The 25,772-nt window shown below is 44.5% G+C and overlaps 1 protein-coding gene and 1 long non-coding RNA gene across 5 annotated transcripts in view; one reads left to right on the top strand and one right to left on the bottom strand.

Annotated features, from left to right (window-relative positions):
* The window catches only part of LOC116079240, a 34,348-nt gene that overhangs the window by 3,878 nt on the left and 4,698 nt on the right, over nucleotides 1-25,772 (top strand). The window contains exon 4 of one of the 4 annotated variants that reach the window (XR_004113835.1): nucleotides 2,942-3,251. The exons of 1 other annotated variant lie outside the window; for it this stretch is intronic. This is a non-coding gene — a long non-coding RNA (uncharacterized LOC116079240). Of the gene's footprint in view, nucleotides 1-1,749; nucleotides 1,896-2,039; nucleotides 2,589-2,941; nucleotides 3,252-25,772 lie in introns of those variants that run through there. 2 more of the 4 variants (XR_004113837.1, XR_004113836.1) reach the window with 2 other exon arrangements.
* Nucleotides 323-22,239, bottom strand: Pitpna (phosphatidylinositol transfer protein alpha). The gene is made up of 9 exons (XM_031355124.1): nucleotides 22,146-22,239; nucleotides 16,077-16,084; nucleotides 15,057-15,131; nucleotides 12,026-12,109; nucleotides 7,486-7,563; nucleotides 7,233-7,343; nucleotides 6,448-6,570; nucleotides 1,675-1,740; nucleotides 323-936 (listed from the first exon to the last, which is right to left on the bottom strand). Exons 1-8 carry the CDS (start codon nucleotides 22,213-22,215, stop codon nucleotides 1,696-1,698), a joined length of 594 nt encoding a protein of 197 aa, XP_031210984.1. The 5' UTR covers nucleotides 22,216-22,239; the 3' UTR covers nucleotides 323-936; nucleotides 1,675-1,695.

Here is a 25,772-nt window from a genome sequence, read left to right as displayed (position 1 = left end):
GGATAAAAGCTTTTTGCATGCTTGTTTTGTGCAGCATGAAAAGACCAGGACTCCTGCATCCTAACCAGCCTCAAAGAGGACAGGGGTCCAAGAAAGCACAGAGAGGATTATTGCTGAGTGGCAGCACCAGCCCAAAAGGGAAGAGGAGCACGGACATACAGTGCTCCTTGGGGGTCTGATTGGTATCTACAGGCCACACTGGACAGTTCTCCAGCTGGGCAGTGGTGGGTTCTTGTAGGCTCTGCAAAGAGATCCAGACAGAGTGGGCAACAGGAGGGCTGAGAAGCCAAGATTTCTAAGAATATTAACCAGAGATGCAATGACTTGAGTAGGGGTTATTTATTATTTGCTAAATTTTCTGAGACTGGCTGGGCCTTGGGTGCCTTCTTGGTGCTTAGAGCACGCAAACAAGAGGTTACTAGGAGCAGAGGTCAGGGTTCTGAAGCCACATTCCTATTGTGAGGAGCTGGGGGTAGGTGTCTCTGTAATTTTAACTCCTCCTCTCTTCCCAAGTGAATATTCAACATTGCCAAAGATCTGCCCAGGAAGCAAAATAGCTCAGTTTATCCCAAGGCTGAAATAAGTGAGCTTAAATAATCACATCACAAAGGGAAGCTCATTTGAAAGACTGAGAACATCACTTGGAAATAAAGGGGGAGGGCATACAGAAATGGGTCATAGCACAATGGAGAGAGGATGAGCTGTAAATACAGCAGCGTACACCATATATCTTAGAGGATCAGGCTCCCGCACACACAGGCTTTATAATACCAGACGGTCTATTTGTTCACAATGTTAAAGGGCATCTAGAAATAGCTATAGTAAGGGATTGAAAGTTGCCTGAAGAATGAGCACAGAAAGGCTGCGTCCGAAGATGGCCTGCCACTCAGGAGGGTGGAGCTGCTGGGCCTTCCTGTTGACCACTGTCTTGCAAAACTAGAAAAGAAATAGAAATTATTAAGGAAGGAACAAGAGAAAACAGAAGCACACAGGCACACAGTAACTCATGACAAGTGGAGAAATCCAAGGAGGGAGGGTGCCAATTGGTGGGGGCCTTGGAGAGAGGGTACCAAGGTTCTGGCACTGACTACAAAACTGGTATCTTCTTAATCCTCCCCTTCCATCTCCCAGAAGCTGCTTAAGAACATGGGCTGGGGATATAGTGCTTGCCAGGCTAGCACGCACACAGCCCTGGGTTTGACCCAGTACTAGAAGAAAAAGAACCATGGGAAAGCCAGAGAACAAAAAGATCCTAAGTTTCCTTAGCCTTTGGGTGCTAGAGGGTGCTCTTTGAGCAAATAATGTCCTCCCAGCATAATTGGGGGCAGAGTCGGGTGTCTCATTCTGTGCTGCAGAATGAGTCTTCAAGTAAACAGATATACTTTGTATACTGTATACAAGTATACATTGAAGAAAAGCCAGCTTTGGGATCTAACAGAAGGACAGGCCTTGGGGAAGAATGACAGGTAAAACAAAGGATGCCCCAACTTAGCTCTGTGACCTGGGTAAAAAGTCTAACAGCCCCTTTCTGTGGAAACCCAGGAGTCCCCTCGTTAGCATGCCAGTGACCGTCATTCCTAGAGGGCAGGATGAGGAATGACGTAGGTTTTCTCATTCCATGGGGAGCTGCTGGCCTTGAGGACCCAAGCCCAGTGAGGATGACTTGGTACGCACAGTGCAGAAAGGGCGGTAGCGCTAGTCATCCGCTGTCATTCCTTTCACTGGGTCCTTTTGTCTCATCTGCAACAGAAAAAGCAGAAGGAAATTGAAAGCTTTTGTTGCTGATGGAACTCCGTATGAATACACCCTGTCTTCTCAACCCTGCCAACAGTGCAGAATATTTGTGTGTGTGCCCCAAGCAAAAATAACAAATTTGAATAAATAATATCCCGGGCCATACCATTTATAATCTTTCATAGGTCCTACCATCCTCTACAACTTAAAATTTACCAATGCTAAGCCCGGGCCTATTTTCTCTCTGCTTTCATTTATTTAGCTACTTATGTTTTAATTTCTACTTCATTTATTTATTTTTGAAGCTCAAGGATAATTTTATTGGAGTTTAAGAGAAAAGTAAAACTTGGGTGATCTGAAGATCCTGGCATGGCAGGTGGAGATGGACAGAAAAACCACGCCTTTTAAGTTAGGCACAAAATAAAAACAGACTTTTTATTTTTATTATTTTTAGAATTATTCTTACTTTATATGTATGAGTGTTTTGCTTGCTTGTATGTATATACATCATGTGTGTACCTGATGACCACAAAGGCTAGAAGAGATGTTGTTACAGATGGTCCTGAGCTGCCGTGTGGGTGATGGGAATCGAACCTGGGTCCTCTGTAAGATCAGCAAGCACCCTAATCCCTTGAGCTATCTTTGTGGCCCCTGAGCTGCTTGTATGGATGGGAGTGGAACATGTGCACATTACAGTACACATGTCCAGGTCAGAGGGCAACTTTCAGGAGTGGGTTTTTTTTTCCATTTCTATGTGGTTTCTAGGGATCAACCTCAGTCACCAGTCACTCCCCCACCCCCATCTCTCTGTTTCTATTTCTGCCTTAGCAGTTCAGAGTACTTGTTGCTCTTGGCAGAGGACGTAGGCTCAACTCCCAACAACCACATGGCAGCTTATAACCCTGTATGCTTGTGGTACACATACATACATGCAGGCAAAACTCTCATAGACATAAACTAATAAGTCAATCTAAAAAAAACCTTTTTAAAAAAAGATGCAACTTCCTATCAAAGAATGTGGCCACTTCCCTTCCTGTTAAGGGATAAGAGGTCCTGCTAAAATAATTCACTGTTTCATTGTTTTAAGCTTATAGTAAAATTCCTAAGAATGTTTATTTCCTGTCTCTTGAGGCCTATATGATATGAAGGGGTTTGTTTTGTTCTGTTTTGGTTTTTGAGACAAGCTGTCACTGTATAACCCTGGCAGGTCTAGAACTCCCTATATAAAACCACTGATGATGCGTGCTCACAATCCTTGCATCATGGGGAATCTGACACCTGGAGACCCTGCTGCAGGGAGGAGGCTCACAGGACTGGAGACTTGGGTAATTCAAACTTCGATGGTTCTCATGACCCTGTTTCCCAGCTCAGAGTTTTACTATTATTTTCTTTCACTTTCCCAAATATCTGGGTTACAGGCATGTCCTTCAATGTTTGTTTGACACTTAAATATCACAACAGTCCTGAGAAATTATATTGTACTTAAAAATAAAGCTATGACTGTTTTTAATACACTGGCCAGTATTCCAGATGGTGTGCTCTGAGACAGATCTCTGTTAGGTCAGAGGAAATTAAGATGAGAGCTTGCTTCTGTGGAAGTTATAGGGAACTAAGTATGTGTGCACATGTGTGTGTCTGTGTCGTGGTTCAGTTAGATCAGAGGGTAGCTTGTGAGAGTCAGGTCTCTCCAGAGAGACCCCAAGGATGGAGCTGCGGTCACCAGGCTAGCAGCAGGTGCCTTTACTTACTGAGCCACTTCATGGGCCTAAAATGACAAAGTGCATGTTCTCTTTTGTCTGACCCAGTAACTGAGCCCAGTGCAGAATGACTTCTTCTATTGGCCTAACCTTCGAAACACAAATCCACCATAACTCAAAACTGTGAATTCCAGATGTGGTGTCTGTTAGATACTTCATTATAGAGAAATTTGTGTAATCTCTGGGTGACCTGTCCAGACTTCAAAACCTAAACTAAACTCTAATAGAGAGCTAGTGGTCAGAAAGTCTTCCACTTTTAGAGGCAAGAAATAACCCTAACCTGAGCCCACACCCTGGGAGATCAGCTACCAGCAGCCTCCTGGGCAGTGGCATGTCAGGCAGCTTTCAGCTATCCACAAAGGAACAGGTGGGAGAGGGGACAGACCCACAATAGGAAAGAAAATACTACAGAATCTTCTTCTTCCTCTTCTTATTTTTCTTCCTCTTTCTCCTTTTTTTTTTTTTAAAGACAGGTTCTCTCTGTATAGCCATGGCTGTCTTGGACCTCACTCTGTAGATCAGGTTGGCCTTGAACTCAGAGATCAGCCTGCTCTGCCTCCCAAGTGCAGAGATTAAGGGTGTGTGCCACCACTGCCTGGCTGACAGTATAGAATCTTAATCAGAAAAGCAAAAGCAAAATCTTTTGGGCTGGGTATGTAGCTCAGCTGGAAGAGTGTCTGCCCAGGATGCACACAGCCCTGGAATAAATCCTCAGTACTGCAGAGAGTGAGCAGAATGGTACATACTGTAATCCTAGCACTCAGAAGGTAAAGGCAGGAGGACTGAAAACTCAAGGTGACCCTTGGCTACATAAAGAGTTTGAGGTTAGATTGGACTACAAACCCTGTCATTTTTAAAAACAATAAAAACTAATTTTTCTAAAGCTTTGCATGTATGGTATTTAAAAACTCAGTCTTGTGCCTGCTAGACACTTAAGTGCTTTACCACTAAGCCATATCCCAGCCCAATGACTATATTTTTAGACAAGAGAGAAAAACAAGTCAGGGCTCAAATTAGCACATGAAGGCCTGAACAGTTGCTAGAGGTTAAGGCATATTCCACAACGACATGGATTTGGGTCTTTCTCTTCTATTACAAGTTAGTTTTAAATTCTAATTCCAAAGAGGTCCCTTGTATTCATGCTTTCCTGGTGTGCAGTGAGAGGGGCATTTCAAGCAGGAGTGGGCACGTGACTCTCAGGACTACCAAGTCTGGACCATGAGGAAGGCAGATCCCTAAGACGGTTTGGAGACTTGTCCTCAGAACTACAACACTGCTTTATTTATTTATCTATTTATTTATTTTATTCTATTTATTGCTGTTGTGCTTAAACCAAGAACCTTCCTTACCCATGCTAACAGCTCCAGAGAACAAAGAACTGTAATGCTTCCAAGAAACCCAATTACTTTATGCTGGGCACTGCTAGGCAGAGTGACTGAGAGTCCCTGTCAAACCCCGATTACAAAGCTCCCGCTGCTCCATGTGCTAACTTCTGCAGGGAGCAGGGGAGGGTCAGGACTAGTATGACCGGAAGATTCAAGCCTCTCTCTCACGCAGACAGAATCAGTAATGTGACTTAGGTCTACAACTCCCTGAGGATCCTTCCTAAAGAATCAGGGGCTGTGCTCCAAATCCTGCTGCTGAATGAATAACCAAAACATCCACCTTCAGCAGGAACTAACTTGCACACAGCTTCCCAGCGAGTCAGTCAGCCCGGGAAGAATGTCATCCCAGAAGGTAGAAACAGTTCCCTGGGAAGCTCTGGGCCCAGGTTCCGCCGTAGCCTAGCACTGAAGTACGAACATCTGTGTGGTGTGCACCATGGTACTAGAGGCAGGCCCTCAGCTGGAAAGCACGTCCTCTAATGGACATTCAGGCCCGCCCTAAAAAGATACGGAGCTTCCTACCTTAGGAGGGCAGAAGAAGCCCCATGGGCATGTAGAGCAGAGTAACACAAGTGATCAAGAGCTGTAGCCTTAAGCCAGACATCACTGGGCTCTTAAGCTGACTGTCACCTGCAGGCTGCAGTAGAGCAGTGCTGAGCCTCGCCTGCCTCAGCTGAAGAAGATGCCACTCACAGCCGGGCAGTGGTAGCGCATGCCTTTAATCCCAGCACTTGGGAGGCAGAGGCAGGTAATCTCTGAGTTCAAGGCCAGCCTGGTCTACAGAGTGAGTTCCAGGACAGCCAGGGGTACATAGAGAAACCCTGTCTCGAAAAACCAAAAAAAAAAAACCAAAAAACAAAAAACAAACAAACAAAAAAAAACCCAAAAAACAAAAATAACCAAGCCCCCACCCCCCAAAAAGATGCCTCTCACACTGTGAGACAGCACAGGAACAAGAGCAAAGAGAGTGCCTGGTGCTTTTCACTGACCACCCCCCTAAATGGGCCTCTGGGGGAAGACTTTATTTATTCCTTAAGTAAACAAAGAGTGCTGGGTCTTCAGCCTCTCAGACTGCTCTCCTCCTGGGATCAATGCCAAGCTCAAAACCAAAATACCTAAACAAACAAAAAAATGAAAAAATTCTTTAACCTGCAAAAATAGCTTGGGACAACCACACAGAGCAATGGGCTTCTGCATGTGCTGTGGCTGTCCTCTCTAGGTAATGCATTGTTGGGTCAGCTGAACCTGCCTGGCCCCACGGTCACCTCAAGTTCCACAGCCTAGCACCATCCCCCACCCCGACTGAAGAGTCACTGCAGTGGGTGTATTACTCACTTGGCATCAGGTAGAGACTACTATATTTGTCACTGTGCCTGTGCCAAGACCTCAGCTACACTGTATTCCCGAGCACACTGCTCTCCTTATAGTTCCCATACTGCCTGGCAGTAACCTTATCCACAACAGAGCCAGGCTTATTCTTAGAAAAACAGGCTGATGGTGCCTTTAGATGTGTCCAAGTCCCAGTCTCCTTGACAGTCACATACTTATGAGTCCTCTGGCATCCAACTCACCTCATCCAGCTGTCTCTTCGTCTCTTCTTCCATCCTCCGAATGTCATCCATAGTCAGATCAACCCATTTATCGAGCCAACAGAACAGCTGCCTGTGAAAGTTTGTAAACAGACGCTTCTCTTGCTATAAGGAGGAGGGAAACAAGTCAGAGTGGAGAGGGCACATCCCTCTGCATTCCTCCCCAGGATTCACATTTTACTGAAGTAGAGGGGAAGAGCAATGCCTTATCTGGTTCAGACCCAGGTAAGTGTTCCAGTAAGGATGGACATCCACCTTACAGGTGAGCCCTTTGTCCCAAATATTACCAAGACAGGCTGCTCATTGGGATTTGGCCAAGCCAAGCCCCCTAACAACTGTCACATTTTCTACAATCTCTGGTGCCTAATGCTGGGCTATGACTAGGCAGCAGCTATAAAATGTGGCCCAAAAGAATGATTCTAACACATGTGAGAATTAAGAGGCTTAAGTGTGTCCACTTCTATAACCGGGAACACTGGGGAGTTTGGCTCCCAGTGCCTCTTGCCTTCTGGCTTAGAAAGGGAAATTTGTTTTCTGTGTTGTTCAAGCACTGCAAAGCCTTTCCTGTTTGTCTCCCTTCACCTCTGTTTCTTTCCTTGTCACATGTACTGCCCTACAGGGATAGCATTGAAATATAGAACACTATGTGCAAGCAAGGTGCTAGCAAAGCGAATCCATGACTCCAATGCTAGCAACCGAGGTCACTTACTGGGTCCAACTGGTCTCAGAACACAGTCACATGGAAAGGCCTCATCCTGTAAACTTACCTTATGTATAAAGTTTTCCACTTTGTTCTGCAAGCCCCACCACTTGAACTTGACAGTAACCAGTTTGTATGCACACATATATGGGCAGTCTTTCTGATTGACAAGTTCTTGCTGCAGTAGAAAAATACCCAGAAGCAGATTGGTAACTAAAAGAAAGATCTCAGGTGGTCTGAACCCCACAAACACCCTCCTCCAAGAGGAGAGGCCCACCCACAATATGCCTGGCCCCTGGTGGTAAGGGTGTGAATTGTACCTTCCAATTTGGGCCCAATGGTCCTCGTCCTGTTTTGATAGACTTAAATTTTGCTGGGTCTTCCTCTGCCTTGTAATCCTGAGAATAGTGGGAATGGGGTTGGAAGACAGAATGAGGGAGGAGGAAAGGAAGGTGAGAAGGAGGAAATGGCAAGTTTTCATGAGAGGGCATTTCATTCCAGTTCTTTGTGATTTGTGTGCTGTGAAACAGGGTCTTCCTATGTAACCCTGGCTGGCCTGCACCAGCTCACTATATAGAGGAAGCTGACCATGCCCTGCTACAGTAGTTCTTGAAGTTGCTGGTATAGAGTATGGAAAAATGGTATAGACAAGATAAAGAACTGTCTGCTGGATAGTTTTTTGTTCTGTTTTCCAAGACATACTGGTGTATGTAAACCTAGCCATTTTGGAACTCATTCTGTAGACTGGGCTGGCCTCAAACTCAAGAGATCTGACTGCCTCTGCCTCCTGTGTGCTGGGATTAGAGGTGAGCATCACTCCCACCTTGGCTGTGTTAAACAATTTCACGTTAACTTGACACAAGCTAAAATCATTGGAGAGGAGAGAACCTCAACTAAGAAAATGTTTCCAGGTTTGGAGAGATGGTTCAGTGGTTAAGAGCACTGACTGTTCTTCCAGAGGTCCTGAGTTCAATTCCCAGCAACCACATGGTGGCTCACCACCATCTGTAATGTGATCCGATGCCTGAAGAAAAGAAAATGTCTCCATAAGATTGGACTGTAGATAAGCCCATAGGGCATTCTCTTAATTAGTGATTGGTAGGGAAAAGCTCACTCACTGTGGGTGGTACCATCCCTAGATTGGTGGTCCTGGGCTCTATAAGAAAACAGGCTGACAAGCCAGTAAGCAGCACCTCCATGGCCTCTGCACTGGCTCCTGCCTCCAGGTTCCTGCCCTGTGCGAGTTCCTTCCTGGCTTCCTTCAGTGATGGAATATGATATGGAAGTGCAAGTCAGACAAACCCTTTCCTCCTTGTGTGATCGTTGTCATAATGACCCTAAGACAAACTGTTTCCACTTGCCTCCAGGGAAGGGTCTGTGTGATTTTTCTCTGCCAGACTTTGCAATTCTGTCAGTATCAAAGTGTCAGCAGACTCTGAACCTGCCTCAGCCTTCTAAGTACTGGGACTAGCAGATGAGCCACCATAGCTTGTGATTTTTCTCTTCAAATGTTTCAGAAGCTGGGCACAATGGAACATGTCTGTGTTCCCAGCATCTGGGATATGAGGACAGGAGGACCACAGGTTGAGGGCTGCCATAACTGCACAGACAATTCAAGGCAAGCCTAGACTTCATGAGGTAATGTTTCAAGTAAATAAGCAAATAAGTAAATCTCTTCAGATGACTTTAATACACAGCCAAAGCTGAGAACAACTGGTCACCATTCTTACAATTTCCTAGCTTGGGGGCTGGAGAGATGGACAGCTCAGTGGTTAAGAGCACTGACTGCTCTTCCAGAGGTCCTGAGTTCAATTCCCAGCAACCACATGGTGGCTCACAACCATCTATAATGGGATCTGATGCCCTCTTCTGGGGTATTTGAAGACAACTATAGTGTACTCATATAAATCTTTAAAAAACTTTTCCTAGCTTAAGCTCCTGGTTTAAATAGAATCAGTATCGAGGCAGAGACTCCTTTAAGAAAGACCACACACCTCCACTCAGCCGTACTACTTCCTTCCCAAGTGCCTTTCTCTTAGTCCCTGTAGTTAAAATCTATATTACAACCTCTTTTAATAAACTCTAGCTGCTTCATAAAATAAAAACTAAAAAAAAAAGCAGTTTTGAGATGGGGCGGCAGTCAAGGTACTTGCTGCTGGTCAAGCCTGGTGGTTCAAGTTCATCCTGGGAACCCACACGAGGAAGGAAGGAGAGTAGTAACTCCATGAAGCCACCTGACGTGCACACCTGCTCTGATGGTGTGTGGACGACAGTATTTAATAAACACATACAATAACTAAACAATCAGTAGATAAATGACAAATACATTTTAAAAATAAAAATAATAGTCACTGAAAGTGTTCGATGTTAATAGCCTCTTAGGCATTGTGGATAGATAGGCATCATCAATCTACCTACCTACCTATCTACCTACCTAGTTTAGATTTATTTTTTGTTGTTTTGTTTTTTCAAAACAGGATTTCTCTGTGTAGACTTGGCTGTCCTGGAACTTACTCTGTAGACCAGACTGGCCTCACACTCAGAGATCTACCTGCTTCTACCTCCCAAGTGCTGGGACTAAAGGTGTACACCACCACACCACACCTGGTTTACATTACTATTTTCTAATCTTCCCGCCACTCATACAACAGAGATGAAAAGCTACTCAAAGACCCATAGTTCTTGATACTCTTTTTTCTGCTTGTGAAATATATTTAAAAATTCAGTTTGAGAAACTCACCTGACTCTACATTTATGATGTATTCACTTTGCTATTTATATTGTATTTCAGTAAAAAGGGTTATTTTGTTTTTTTGAAAAAGTTTTACTTTAAGTAAAAGCTGGCCTTGCGTCACACTTGTGGATAATGGAGTTCTAGGTGTGTGCCATCACACTGAGTGTGTATCTCTTTGAGAATGCACCAATAAAAATACCTCAGTCGCTGGGCAGTGGTGGCACATGCCTTTAATCCCAGCATTTGGGAGGCAGAGGCAGGCGGATTTCTGAGTTCGAGGCCAGCCTGGTCTACAGAATGAGTTCCAGAATAGCCAGGGCTATACAGAGAAACCCTGTCTCAAAAAAAAAAAAACCAAAAACAAACCAACAAAAAATCTCAGTCATAGCTGGAGAGATGGCTCAGTGGATAGAAGTTTTTGCCATGACCTGAGTCTAATCCCTAGAATCCATGGTGAAGGAAGAGAATCAACTCAAATTGCTGTACTCTGTTTTTGTTTTGTTTTGTTTTGTTCTTTTTCAAGACAGAGTTTCTCTGTGTAGCCTTAGCTGTCCTGGAACTTACTCTGTGGACCAGGCTGGCCTCGAACTCAGAAATCCGCCTGCCTCCATCTCCCAAGCACTGGGATTAAAGGCGTGCACCACCACCGCCTGAATTGCTGTACTCTGACTTCACATGTGTGCATCATACACAGATAGAATAATAAAATTCAAAGCTAGTGGGATGGCTCAGCAGGTAAAGGTCCTTGCCACACAAGCCTTGGGACTTAAATTTGAGTTTACAATGGGGGGAGGAAAGAAGTGACTCCATTGTCATCTGATGACCCGGTCATGGGTGTCTGTGCATGCCTGAGTGTGGAGGTCAGGAGACAACATGTGGGTAGCAGGAATCAAACTCAGGTTGTTAGGCTGGTGGCATGTGCTTTAACCACTGAGCCCATCTTGCTGGCCCAGGAAACTTGAAAAAAAACCATGGATATAGATATAGTATATGAGTTATACCTATATGCATGTGCACCTCAGGCCTCTGTAAGAGCTGTAAGTGTACTTAACTCCTTAGTCATTTCATCAGCACCCAGACCAGGGAACTGTTTTTTTGTTGTTGTTGTTGTTTTTCAGACAGGGTTTCTCTGTATAGCCCTGGCTGTCTTGGAACTCACTTTGTAGACCAGGCTGGCCTCGAACTCAGAAATCTACCTGCCTCTGCCTCCCAAGTTCTGGGATTAAAGGCGTGTGCCACCACCGCCCGGCGGAACTTTTAATATTTACTTTAGAAATAGCCATATCAGGAAACTTAGTGAGACATGGTCTTAAAAAATAAAAATGTGGGCTGGTGAGATGGCTCAGTGGGTAAGAGCACCGACTGCTCTTCAGAAGGTCATGAGTTCAAATCTCAGCAACCACATGGTGGCTCACAACCACCTGTAATGAGTTCTGACGCCCTCTTCTGGTGCGTCTGAAGACAGCTACAGTGTACTTACATATAATAAATAAATAAATCTTAAAATAAAATAAAATAAAATAAAAATAAATAAAGAAAGAAATAAAAATGTTAGCTGGAGCTGAGCACTGGTGGTGCATGCTTTTAATCCCAAGACTCAGGAGGCAGAGGGAAGTGCATCTGTATGAGCTAGGGGCCAGCCTGATATAGTGAATTCCAATAAAACTCTGTCTCAAAAATACTAAAAATAAATGAATACATACATACGCACATATATACATACATATAAACGTTACCAGGTGTGGTGGTGTACAACTTTAATCCGAGCACTTGGGAGACAGAGGCAGGCGGATTTCTGAGTTCAAGGCCAGCCTAGTCTACAGAGTGAGTTCCAGAACAGCCAGGGCTATACAGAGAAACCCTGTCTGAAAAAATAAATAAAATAAAATAAAATAAAATAAAATAAAATAAAGGGGGGTTGCTGGGCATGTAGTTCAAAGGCAGAATAGGTCTTTAGCATATAGGAGGCCCCAGGCTTAAACGCTAGTACCTTAAAAACAGTAACAATAAGACAAGTGATGCACATCAGAAAGGACTTCCTTTTGAGCCAAGCTGGGTAAGGCTCCCAGTCTCTTTAACATTCACAAGTTACTTCTGCACCTCCACACCTTTTAAGGAGTTCCTACCTTGCTAAGTACTTGGCTTCGATCAGCAATGTCTATATATATAGCTTCCACATGTTTCCATGCCTCAGGCTCCAGTTTATGCACCTGCAAGAAAATAGGAGACCACTTGCTATATGTGTTCAGTTCTACCAATAACAAGTATCCTTTACCAGAATGGGACACTGGTGGGACATTCCTACTAGTAAAGAATTATAGAACGGTTATACATCCACAATCTGAAACTCCTTGATGAACTGCCATGACACCAACCAGGGAAAATTCCACACCTGATCTCATATGACGGTTACAGTTTAACATAGGCAGGCTAAGAATGCCATGTAAAATGCCTTCTAGCTGTGTATAGAAAGTACATAAAACATGAACGAATTTCTTGTTTATATTTGGATCCCTTCCTTAATCTATTTTGTGATTTGCATACGTTCCTATGCAAACATTCCAAACCTAATGTCTGAAATACTTCTGGCCCCAACTACCAGTGGACCTGCTGCCTTTCCATACATTCAGTGTACAAAAGGCTGGACAGAGTAAAACAACCTCTGGCTCATCTCCCAAGCCTGACTCTGACTCAGTAACAGGTGATATGGTCTGTGTGCAGATTTTCCTTTAATGCCAACAGTAACACACACACATACATAGGTTCGTATCTTGCTCTTTTTAGGTTTAATTTTTATTCATGTGTGTGTGTGTGTGTGTGTGTGTGTGTAAGTCATCAGGGGCCAGAAGAGGGTATTTGATCCCTTCACTGGAGACACAGGTGATTGTAAGGCATCCAGTGTGGGTACGTGGAACTGAACTTAGGTCCTGTGGAAGGATGGGAAGAGCTCTTAACCACTGAGCTATTATATCCTGCCCCATATCATCTTTCTTTCTTCTTCTCCTCAGACAAGGTCTCATTGTGAGCCCTGGGAGGCCTGGAACTCATCATGTAAACCAGGCTAGCCTCAAACTCAAGACTTCTGCCTGTCTCTACCTCCCGAGTCCTGGGTATTTGCCACCATGCCCAGCCGTATCTTTCTTTTTAAATTTCTTTTTCAATTTTTTGGACATATTCACCCCAACCTCTTTAACTACCCTTCACACTCTACTTTGAGATTATCTCTTCTTCTTTCCTCATCCAGTTCAGTTTGTACTACCACACTAATCTTTGGGGGTGGGACTTGCCCTAGTGTATGGTCAACCTACAAGGGGTTACATCTTTAAAGAAAACTGTCTCTCTCTGACAGCTATTCTTGGTTGTCAACTTGACACATCTCAAATTAACTAAAACCCGAATGGCTGGGTACACACGTGTAGGATATTTCTTACATTAAATGATTTGAAGTGGGAAGATCCACCTTGAATGTGGGCCATACCTTATGGTGGCAGCCTATACAATGGACTGAACAACCACTGGATTCTTGGACTTTGTATTATAGACAGCCATTGTTGGACTAGCTGGATCAGTGCCTGTAAGCCACTCTAATAAAGCTCTTTTCCCGAAGGTCATGAGTTCAAATCCCAGCAACCACATGGTGGCTCACAACCATCCATAATGAGATCTGACACCCTCTTCTGGTGCGTCTGAAGACAGTTACAGTGTACTTACATATAATAATAAATAAACCTTTGGGGCTGGATTGAGCGGGGCTGAAGCGAGCAGAAATCCTGAATTAAATTCCCAGTAACCACATGATGGCTCACAACCATCTGTACAGCTACAGTGTACTCGTATACATAAAATAAATAAATAAATCTTTAAAAAATAAAACAAATCCCTTCCCCCAATCCCAGATTCATTTTATGAGTTCTGTTCCTCTAGAGAACCTCGACTAATGGCCGTCCCTCTCTCAGTAGCAATCAAATGCCAATCACCCTCAGTTAGTGGAAGGGTGCTTTTCAAGACATGAGACCATTTGCCTTCAAATTTAGAAATTGGACTGCTTCTGCTTCCTGTGTGCTGGTGGTAGGAGTTTGAGCACCCACCTGTAGGATGTTTTTTTCTGGCTGGTGCTTCCACAGGTCTTGTGCATACTATCAAAACTGATGTGGGTTCTTGTGTGCATCTCCCTTGCTGGGTCTGGGAAACACTGATGTTACTGACCACTTTCGGCCTACAATCCTTCTGCAAAGATCACTAGCCGTGGGGATGTGATGTGAAGGTCCCTTTCAGAGCGGAGCACTTCACTAGTTATGAGCCTGTGTTAATGGCAGCTATGAAAGGAGAAGCTTCTCAGAAGAGGGCCGAGAGATGCTGATCTGTGGGTATAGCAGTTAAGTTGAAGGAGTCATTTCACACCACGTCCATTTAGCAGAGTAATAGGACTAGGTTGTCCCAGGGCCTGTGACCTATGCAGCTATCGATCTAGCCCTTCAATATCCCGCTTTTCCACTGAACAATGCATGAAGAATTGTTTTCATCAGTTCCTTCTTAGTTTTGTTTGGAAATAGTGTCTCATTCTGTAGCCCTAGCTATTCTGGAACTCACAATCTAGACTACACTGACCTCAAACTCACAGAGATCCACTTGCCTCTGTCTTCAGAGTGGTAGAACTAATGATGTGCATCACCACACCCAGCTCCCTCAGCTTTTTAATGCCCAAATAGTATGCCACTGTTTGGCTGCACAATATATTGGTATCCCACTGATTGGGTCTGTGTTGTTGGGGTTTGTGCTGAATCTCCTTGTATACATTGTTTCATACGTGAAAGAACAGTCTTGAACATGCATAGAGAACATGTAAAGACAATATGAGCATATTTTGAATCTGGAGAAGTACCACTATTATGATGTTTTAACGACATTGTCCTGGGTATCCAAAACTACATTTTATACCAATCCCTGCTCTATAAGAAAGCCTCGCAGAGAATCTTAGAGATGACATTTTGCAAATCGATGACAGAAAACTACATTGTCGGACAGAATAGAGAAGCCTTCATAGCCAGGCAGAAGAGAAGCACAGAGGACCTCGTGCAGGGAGCCGACAGCTACAGGTAGAGCCCACAGAGATCTGCCAAGGGCCTGGAGCCTGGGCTCCTGCAAGGTGATACTTACGTTCTCCTGCGTGCCAAGGTCTGGCTTATGCCAGGTTTCAATTTTAATCAGAAAGTCTTCTTTCATGTACTCATTCTAGAAGAGGGAAAACACAGCTCAGTAACTGACAAGGGCACACCTGGAGAGTGACCACCTCCCATAACTGGGACCACGTAGCCCTGTGAGGCTTCAGCTGGCTTGCTAATGACAGCTGGCCCGCCTTGCTAGGTCTGCTTCATGCAGACACCCTTAGAGAGGAAGAAAAGCGAAGCCAATACCACAGAGCCATCTCATAGCTAGGCCAAACCCCACATTTGTCTGAGTTTAGAATTTAGTATTTAACCAGTTTTTGCATACTATTGTATGCATAGGATGCAAATGCAATCAACAGCCCACAAAGTCTCCTAGCTGAGGAAAGGCGGTAAAGTCCTTGAGTTGGTCCCTTTCTCTGCAATGATTCTGTTGCTGAAGCTCTGAGCTAATTTTGTCTCCCTCCCTTGGTGCTTCTGAAAAATTATAACACCCGTTTTTAAAAATTTAGTAAAAAGAGCTACATGAAGGAGAAAGAGAGCCCACTGTTGCCTCAGCAGGATTAGTACTGCGGCAGGGACAAGCATTTAGGGGATTATATTGAAGAACAAGGGTTTATGGGGCAAAGGGCTGCTTTCAGAAGAGTGCTCACGGAGGTCAACAGATGCTCAAATGGGAGAAGGATGTCCCATTCAGGCTGGCTGAACTGAAACATCTGTATAGCCCTGGGTAGGCATGGCCTGAGGAGACAGAGGGGAACCTCAATGCATTCTGTACCTCTGAGACCCAGAGGCAGATCTTACCTGGCAAAGCCACTAGTCAAGACAGCTTAAAGCCAACAAGTCAGATCCTTATTAGGACAGAAACACTTGCGCCTCAACACCCCAACAGCACCCCAGGGAACAAGAGAAGAGCCAGAACGTCTAGGCAGTTTCACTTTTATTTCTCATTTTCTGATAAATCATCTGTAACACCAATTTTTGTACCCCCACCCCTGCCAAACATACTTACTGTAATAACTGCTCCAAGGCAAGAACATGGAAAAAAGAAAAAAAAGAGATTAGTGGAGATAAATAGACTGTGAAGAGCAAAGACTTCCCTACTCCCCCATGGCTTCCTCTGTAGGAAAGCCTCAGTGCACCAACTCCCCTTTCTCCAAGTTCACTCAAAGTCCTCAGGGACCAAACCTGGAAGGTAATTAAAATGGCGCCCATATGGGCTTCTTAGGATTCTCTGATTGAACAAGGGAAGGGATGGTCTCTTGTCACCTGAGGCCCTCAGTCCCAATCAATCTCCCTTGAGAGAACCACTGGGTGGGGAGGGGGCAACCCCTCAGGGGCACAGAGCAGGGTACTCTGAGCCAGGCTGTCTTTCTGATAGAGACAGTCTTCCTCACACTGTAACCAAACCTTGTGTGCTCTACGCTGCTGCCACTGTAATGGGATCCCTCAGAAAGCACAGGTCAATTATTTATCAGAGAATGACTGCAGCTTCCATGTCACTGGGGAAGAGCCCAGCTCTCCTCCCGACAACAACTCAGTTCATTCTGTGCCCTACAGCCTGTGCTATCCCCATTTCTGGTAATGCATACTGCTGTGTTTGGAGTATACAGAGGGCCAACAAACTCCATCGCTCCAAAATCCAAATAAAGCAATAATTAAAAAAAAAAAAAAACTAACCCTACTCCTGCAATGGCAATGGGAAGCTGATGACATAAGTGCACAAACAGGCCAAATGATTGTCAGTCATTTTCCCCCAAGCTCCGCCAAAGACACTGGAAGCAGCAGATTGGGATTAAATGGGCAACTCCCTTATTAGCACTTTGAGAAAGTCATTTGGCACAAGAGGAATGACTGGTAAAACATGCATCCAAAGACAGCAACCTGGCAGAGACCCTGTCACACTGTCAGAGACAGCGGCTTCAGGCTAGCCTAGTGCTATGACCCTGTCCACTAAGCTTCTCCAGCCAGCTACCATATTTGGAACCCACATGCTCTAAAACACTTCTCCTAGTTTGACACAAAATCTGCTCCCTCCCCTGACGTTTGCACCATCACACTGCTATTCTAGGGTACCTTCAATCCCCATGGTGGGAGATTCCCAAGAAAACAAATGCAATAAACAGGAGTATCTAGTTTGATCCATAATTTTGTATTTCACTATAACTCAGAGTTTGACATTTGAGGTTTTTACATGTTAGTATATGAGCCACTGAGAAACAAATCCACTGACTTCTGAAAACACTGAGTCTCTGAACCCATGAGAATGAGGACACTGCTCTTGGCCTTTAGTGTTGACTCTGGTGACTAACTTCCCTGAAATTTTCTCCAACCCCACATTCCCTTCCAAACATCTCTGTATCCATAGCAACCACACAGGGCTTTCTTTCTTTTTTTTTTTAAAGATTTATTATTATAAACAAGTACACTGTAGCTGTCTTCAGATACACCAGAAGAGGGCGTCAGATTTCATTATGGATGGTTGTGAACCACCATGTGGTTGCTGGGATTTGAACTCAGGACTTCTAGAAGACCAGTCAGTGCTCTTACCCACTGAGCCATTTCTCCAGCCCCACACACGGCTTTCTTAACAAGACTAACAATGTACTTTATTTTAGAGTTTTTGAGATGGGGTCTTGCTATGTACCCCAGGCTAACCTTGAAGCTGTGACCCTCCTGCCTCAGCTTTCTAAATGTTAGGTTTTAAGCATTTACCACCATGCCCAGTCTCCTAATATGGTATTTTAAAACCCTGACTTAGTGGTACTGTCCCAGCTGAGGGTTAAGGTTCGAGGGAGGAGACAAGGAACCAGATTCTCTCCTCTTCCTGTTTTCATTTATCAGTCTGCCCTGTCAGCTTCAGGAGAGAAGAGAAATAAAGAGAACAGAAAAACTTCATGATGAACAGAGCTTACCAAATCTGTTTCACTGCTCCCAGAATAAAGCAGAGCCTTCCAGAGACAGGGTTAGGAGACCCCACACGCCTATCTACCTCTCCTCAACCTTAGACGACCTTAGGCCACACTGAAGTGCTGCCAGCACTGGGAAGGTCAGCAAGAAGCCTTCCTCATCTATTCTCTCTTATGTAAAAGAGGAGGTAAAGGATGAGCAGCCCAGGATCCAGCGTGGTCCTCTGTAGGAGTGGATTCCACTCGGAGGAACTCGGAAGTTGGCAGCTACTAAGTAGCCTTCCCTCCCCCACCTGCTGCCAACTCCTCTCATGGAGGACTTAGAAATTGTATTTCTTTTGTCAAGAATTGATGTGTGAACTAAAATTCACTGTGTAGAAGACTGTCATGCCAGCTGCAGCAATCCTCCCAAGAGTTACACAGCAGACAGTGGCGTCCCTCAGTTGGCACAAGTGGTATACCCAGAAACCCATGCTAAGCTTGCCTAAAGCTGACTAAGCTTCTTACAGCTCATGCTCAACAGGACTCTTAGGCATGGAGGAACGCCACCTTTGTCCCTACACCAGACACACCCTGCCACACTCCACTGTCTCTGTTCCTCCTTTATTTGCAGTGCTAGAGAGCAAACCCAGGGCTTTGGGCTAGGTAAGCTCTTTACCACTCAACTAAGGGGAGGAATGGGGACAGGAAGGGGTTGTGGTTAAGACAGGGTCTTTCTACACAGACCAGGCTGGTCTTAAACTTAACAGAAATCCAGCTACCTGTTTCCCAGGTTCTAGGATTGCAGGAGTGTGCCACCACACGTGGCTCTTGCACACTGCTTTTCAAAATATAAAAACAAGCTCAGCATGGAGCTGCAGGCCTGTTACTTCAGGGCTTTCAAGGTACAAAGCCAGGAGGATCAGGAGTTCAAGGCCAGTCTCAAGCTATAAGGCCAGCCTGGGCTACAGACACACAGAGGAGGTAACAGCTTTCTGTCCAGTGTATAGGGAGTAGTAAAATTTGCATTTTCGGTTATAGCAATAAACCTATCCAAAGCCTAGGTCCCATCATTGATTGTGTATCTCCTGATAAAAGGTCATTGAACTTGTATAGGGCCATGGAAGACTGGAAAGAGCAATGACTTCGGTCATTCCCAAAGTCCACAAGATAAGGACACACTAGAGTCTTATCACATGCCTATCAAATACAATCTAGGGAATGAACAGAAAACATCCAATGACTTGGTACAGGTGAGCGGAGGCAGGCGGGTCCAGAACTGGACTGCCTGCACCAACAAATGAACAGGAGGAATGAACACCAACCTTGGAGGTGGGTTCAGTGGCCATCTAGGGCTTCCTCACATGTGAATCAGTGCCAGCACAATCCTAAGAGATCTATTCCAAAGCCAGAGGCTGTGGCTCTCACCTGTAGCCTCACACAAGACAGGTGCTACAAGTTTAAGGCCAACTGGGGTTATACAGGGAGTTCTAGGCTGCTGGGCTACAGGCTGGGACCCTTCCTGGGGGAAGGAAGGGGAGAAAGAGGGAGAGGGAGGGAGACAGGAGCCTGTTTCTAGATAGTCCCTCAGGTCACAGAAACTTGGAAAGCTGAGTCCTGCTACTCAGAAGGAATCCCAGAATATGTTGTAGAAGAGAGTGTACAGAGGCTCCAATCTGTTTTCCTTTCTGAAACTGCAGACCAAAGATGATTCAAGTCTGATTATAGACTTCTGAGGAGTGACAACCCAACCACAGCATCTGCCCATGCACAGCATACATGCTACACACTTTGAGAATGGGTAGGTATTTCTGAGCCCTTTGTCAGTGAAGAATGGGCTCACTTCCTCTTTTCCTCCACAACCTTGGCAATTTTCTTCCTAACTTTCCTGTGTCCAGACCTGGCTCTTTTCCAGGCAGGGACATCACTCACAGGTACTCTCCTATGACCCCTCCTTCTCCAAAGTACCTGCGAATTAACTACTTTTTAAATCAAACATAAACACATCACATTAAAATCAGAAATTTAGGGGGCTAGAGAGATGGCTCAGCAGTTAAGAGCACTGACTACTCTTTCAGAGGTCCTGAGCTCAAATCCCAGCAACCACATGGTGGCTCACAACCATCTGTAATAAGATCTGACGTTCTCTTCTGGAATGTCTGAAGACAGCTACAATGTACTTACATATAATAATAATAATAATGGTGATGATTATAATAATAATAATGATTTTTTTAAAAATTATAAACTTAAGTATCTAATAAGGGAGTGCTTTTAAAAAGTGATCCAAGATAGTTACTCCACAGAATATCTGTGGATGTTCAAGTTCTTTATATAAAATAAGAATATCTGTATATTACCAATGCATATCTTCTTATATACTGTACATCTCTGAATTACAATACCTAACAATGTAAACTGTTATACTCTATTGTTCAGACTTTTTTAAATTTTGCTTTGAAGTTGAATTTTTATTTTTATCTTTTTAAGACAGGGTCTCATTATACAGCCCTGGCTAGGCTTGAACTCCCTATGTAGACCAGGGTAGCGTCAAACACACAAAGATCCACCTGCCTCCCTCTCACAAGTGCTGGAATTAAAGGCATGAACCACCAAGTCCAGTGTGTCTCCCAAATATTTTTTATCTGAGTTTACAGAGTCCCTGGATGTGGGGCCCATAGATACTGCTGGCCAGCTATACATTCACATGATGGGGTCTTAATGCTGCTACTGTAAATATTAAGAAGCAATAGGGGTGCTGGAAGAGAGGGCTCAATGGTTAGGAGCACTCACTGAATCCTACTGCAGAGGAACAGGATTCAGTTCCCAACATCCTCAAAGCAGTTCATGGCCTTTTGTGACTCCAGTTTTGGGGACGCAATGCCCTCTTTTAGCCTCTGTAGGCACCAGAAGCACACACGGTACAAATACTTACATGGAGGCAAAGCAATGTACATATTAAAAAAAAATCTAAAATAGATTTTAGATTTAAAAGTAACAATTCCTGCCGGGCGGTGGTGCCACATGCCTTTGATCCCAGCACTTGGGAGGCAGACAGGCGGATTTCTGAGTTTGAGGCTAGCCTGATCTACAGAGTGAGTTCCAGGACAGCCAGGGCTACACAGAGAAACCCTGTCTCAAAAAACAAACAAACAAACAAACAAACAAACAAAAACTATTCTGCCTGTCAGTGGTGGTGCACACCTTTAATCCCAGCATTTGGGAGGCAGAGGCAGGCGGATTTCTGAGTTCCAGGACAGCCAGGGCTACGGAGAGAAACCCTGCCTAGAGAAAAAACAAAACAAACAAACAAACAAAAAACCAAAAAACAATTCCAGTCAGCAAGGAAAATGAGTGGGTAAACTTTCTTTGCCACCAAGCCTGATGGCTTAAGTTTGTCCCCCTAGATCTGCATAGCGGAAGGAATGGACTTAACAAAAATAGTCCATTAACTTCTATATACACACCATCACATGTGCATGCATATGAGATAGAGATAGCTATAAATGTAACTTTAAAAAAATTAGAAGTAAATGTAATTTAAAAATTTTATTAGTAATCATCTACATGAGACACTAAAAAAAAAACAGTAATCATCTAAACATTGTGTTTGGAGATTTTTATATGTATACGTTAACTATAAAGTCATACAACATCCAAAAAAGGCTAGAAAACCCCCTGCAGTGTTAGTAGTGACTATCCAGAGACGAAAGAATCACGAGTAATTATCTTCTCTTGCTTTTATCTATTTTTCAAAAATATGTACAGTAAGCTTTACTTTTATAATCATTAAAAATAATCAAAATTGTCAAAATGCTGGGCAGTGGTGGTGCATGCCTTTAATCCTAGCACTTGGGAGGCAGAGGCAGGTGGATTTCTGGGGTTTACTGAATGAGTTCCAGGACAGCCAGGGTTACACAGAGAAACCCTGTCTCAAAAAAACAAAAAACAAAACAAAACAAAAAAAATTGTCAAAATAACCCCCAATCAGGGAATCTGTTCTGTGCTGCCTCTGGCTCTGACTGTCAGGAGGCTAAGCTGTATGGATAACACTGATATGCCCCACACCTCAAGGAGCCCCTTCCTTCCTCCTCCCTTTTTCTGGCTTACTCTGAAAAGTTACAGTGGGCACAAAGCCCGGACTCCCCTCCTACCAGCCTCACTGTGCCCACCTTGGGCAGCCCAGCACTCACCGGTTCTGCAGTAAGGGTAGGCATTCCAGGCTTTCTCGTGTATATTCAGGGCGCCTTCTGGGGCCAGCATTCGAACAAATGTGGGTACTTTGCTGTAGTGAAAAAAGCTGATGAGTGAACAAAGGAGCAGGAGAAAGGAGAGAAGAGCTGCAGAGCCGTCTCCAGCCCACAGCTCCTGCTCTCAGGGTCAGAAGTTGACAAGCAAGTTTCCATGAGATAAGCAGGCGAATGCCAGAGCCTGACACCTCAGCTTGACTGGCTACACAAAGCATCAAAACCTGCCCTGCCACTCACCATGAGCAAGACAGCTTCTGAGACCCTGGGCTGCCTTCACACTCCACATCCTCATTACAGTCTGCCAGAGCCCAGTGGGCATGAGACTGCTCCACAGCAGATGGATCAGAGTCTCATACATGCTAGTCTCATGCATACCTAAGCATTGAGCTACATCAGCAGCTCCATCTTTCTTAGCTTTTAGATGGTAGCTTACATAATCTTCATTAGGCTATACCTTTAGTGCCTCAAGTCTAAAGGAAAGAGCTAACCCCCAGCAGAAAACTAACCCTGAGCCCCCAGAGCAAGTCTGAGTGTCTTCACACACTGATACATACTCATCTAGGTGATAGCTTCTGCATGCGAAGAACCCAGGAACCAAAGGGTCCAGAGACAGACAACTAATGACAGTTGTGAAGGAATATGTTCTAGTAGGGTGATCACAGGGCTCTCAGAGGAGGGACACAGAAAACACAAAACTGGGGAGGCTCATGACTTGAGGCAAGCTCCTCAGGGCAGTCAGAACCACAGGAAAACAAGGGCAGTAGATACCATGAAACAGGCTGGGAGTGGGACAGAAAAGGCTGGGCGAGAGAGGGGTTAGTGCAATGGAATGGAAGAGAACACAGGGTCAGAGTCGCAAAAGAGCCTGTAAATTAAGTGAAGCAGTAGCACTTCCTCCCAAGGACAAAGGGAAGCTTCTCAGTCTACAGCCTTCAAGAAGACTGCACAGAGCCTACAACAAAATGCTTGTCATACAGAGAAATGGAAGCCAAGGGAAGTCAGAAGTTCCTACAGCAGTCCATAGCAGGGAATGAAAAACACTAGACTTGTGGGAGGCCTCAGACCCTCCTTCCCAGAAAGGCTTCTGTTCTCACGAGCGTAGCTGCTGAGGACCACCAGGACCACCACACCCCTCTAAATGATGTGTTCTGGAGTTAACCGTGGTAGCAGCTTGGTGTCTACACTTTCTTGCATGGAGGAGGCAGGGAAGGCTGCACACTCCTCATGCACAGACTTTCTCTCTGCCACTCAGTTCACTGAACTCAGTGAGCAGACGACAACCTGCTCTCTGCCCCAGCCCTGCCAGCCTGCAATTCCATGGGCTCAGTGGCCTTTGACTAGAGCAGCAACTACAGGAAACCCAGGATTTCAACATATGAACATGAATCTGGTTCACTTCCATTCACTGACTAGGAATTAAAATGCAGATTTTTTTTTTCCTTTTTTGTTTTCTGAGACAGGGTTTCTCTGTCCTGGAACTTGCTCTATAGACCAGGGGTTGGCCTCGAACTCAAAGATCCTGCCTCTGCCTCCCAAGTGCTGGGATTAAAGGGATGTGCCATCTCTGCCCATCAAGTACTTTCTTTTTTACAAAAATTTATTTGACTTTATTGTTTGTTTTTTGGTTTTTTGTTTTTCAAGACATGGTTTCTCTGTGTAGCCCTGGCTGTCCTGGAACTCACTTTGTAGACTAGGCTGGCCTCGAACTCAGAAATCTGCCTGCCTCTGCCTCCCAAGTGCTAGGATTAAAGGCATGCGCCACCACTGCCCGGCTTGACTTTTAATTATGTGTATGCATACATGCCTCTCCACACAGGCGCAGGTGCCCATGGTGCCAGAAGACTGACTTGCTTGGAGCTGGAGTTATAGGCAGTTGTGAGTGACTGCATATGGGTGCTGGGCACCAAACTCTGGTATTCTACAAGGGCAGCATGTGCTCTTACTGCTGAGCTTTCTCTGCAGCCCACTGAGTCATTTCTCAAGCAGTTTGGTTGACTTCCATTCAAACGGTAAATGCTTACTGCTAGTTTGAAGGTCCTCCAGGCCAGCTCACGGTTTGCTGTAAAATCATTTTGATTTTGGATTCAGCAAATGTGTCTGGTTTATTATAAGTTCTAGTAATCAAATGATTTCCAAAGTCATTTGAAAATATTGGACAAAAAAATTATTTTACTAATTTTAAAAAAGGGGTTAGCTAGAGAGGTGACTCAGAAGTGAAGACGAATTGTGGCTTTTCCAGAAGACCCAAGTTCAGTTCCCAGTTCCCTCCAAAGGTACACACATGCACACGAATGCATAGCATATGCATTCTCTGGCATCTGATTCTACAAAATTTGAATTTAAATACTACCTGACCTAACAACTATACTTTTTACAACATTTACTACACTTACAGATTTAAGTGTATCAAAAGATGTGTTCAGCCGGGCAGTGGTGGCGCACGCCTTTAATCCCAGCACTTGGGAGGCAGAGGCAGGTGGATTTCTGAGTTCGAGGCCAGCCTGGTCTACAGAGTGAGTTCCAGGATAGCCAGGGCTACACAGAGAAACCCTGTCTCGAAAAACAAAAACAAAAACAAAAAACCAAACAAACAAAAAAGATGTGTTCTGCATCTGGAAATTACTAGCAAATGTATCCCAAGAAAGGACTGCTCAAACAGCTCAGCGCATGTGCACAATATACTATGAGCACATATATTCTTTTTTTCTTTCCTTTTTTTTTTTAAATTTATTTATTTTTTCTTGTTTAGTTGGTTGGTTTTTGAGAACAGGGTTTTTCTATGTGGCCCTGGCTGTCTTGAAACTCACTTTGTAGACCAGGCCAGCCTTGAACTTACAGAGATCCACCTGCCTCTGCCTCCTGGGTACTGGGATCAAAGGCAGAGCAAGTTATATTCTTAATTACCTTACTTGTTCACTGGGAAGTTTTTTGTTTGTTTTGTTGGAAGTTGTGGGTATTTGTTTGTTTGCTTTTGAGACATTTTGTAACTTAGACTGACCTGAAACTGGTTACACAGTCTGAACTGGCCTCAAACTTAACCATCCTCCTGCCTCAACTTTCTAAGTGCTGAGATTTGGGGCAAGCATCACCATACCGGGTCCTTATACATGCTATGAAAGAATAAGGACGGCTGAGGAGGAAGTCAAGGGTCTGACCATAAGCCTAGCCTAAGTGAGTCTCTCATGCAGGAAGTGCTATGAATGAGATCTAACTACACAGGAAGAACAGTCTGTATGGTATGTATGGTCAACATAAGAATAAAGGAAATGGGTGTGTGCTTCTTAGACTCACACTCAGCACACTTCTATACTCAGGACAATGGAAGGGCCCCAACATGCCAAATAGTTCAAACAGCAAATAGCTTCTAAGGACCAGGAGCACAATAGGGGAAGTGGAGCTACTTTTTTTTGTTGTTTTTTTTTGTTTGTTTGTTTTGTTTTTTTCGAGACAGGGTTTCTCTATATATCCCTGGCTGTCCTGGAACCCACTCTGTAGACTAGTATGGCCTCGAACTCAGAAATCCGCCTGTCTCTGCCTCCCAAGTGCTGGGATTAAAGGTGTACGCCACCA

Source organism: Mastomys coucha, unplaced genomic scaffold (assembly GCF_008632895.1).
Source record: "Mastomys coucha isolate ucsf_1 unplaced genomic scaffold, UCSF_Mcou_1 pScaffold5, whole genome shotgun sequence".
NCBI classification, from domain to species: domain Eukaryota; kingdom Metazoa; phylum Chordata; class Mammalia; order Rodentia; family Muridae; genus Mastomys; species Mastomys coucha.
Note: the sequence above shows the minus strand (reverse complement) of the source record. Positions and strands in the feature narration are given on the sequence as shown.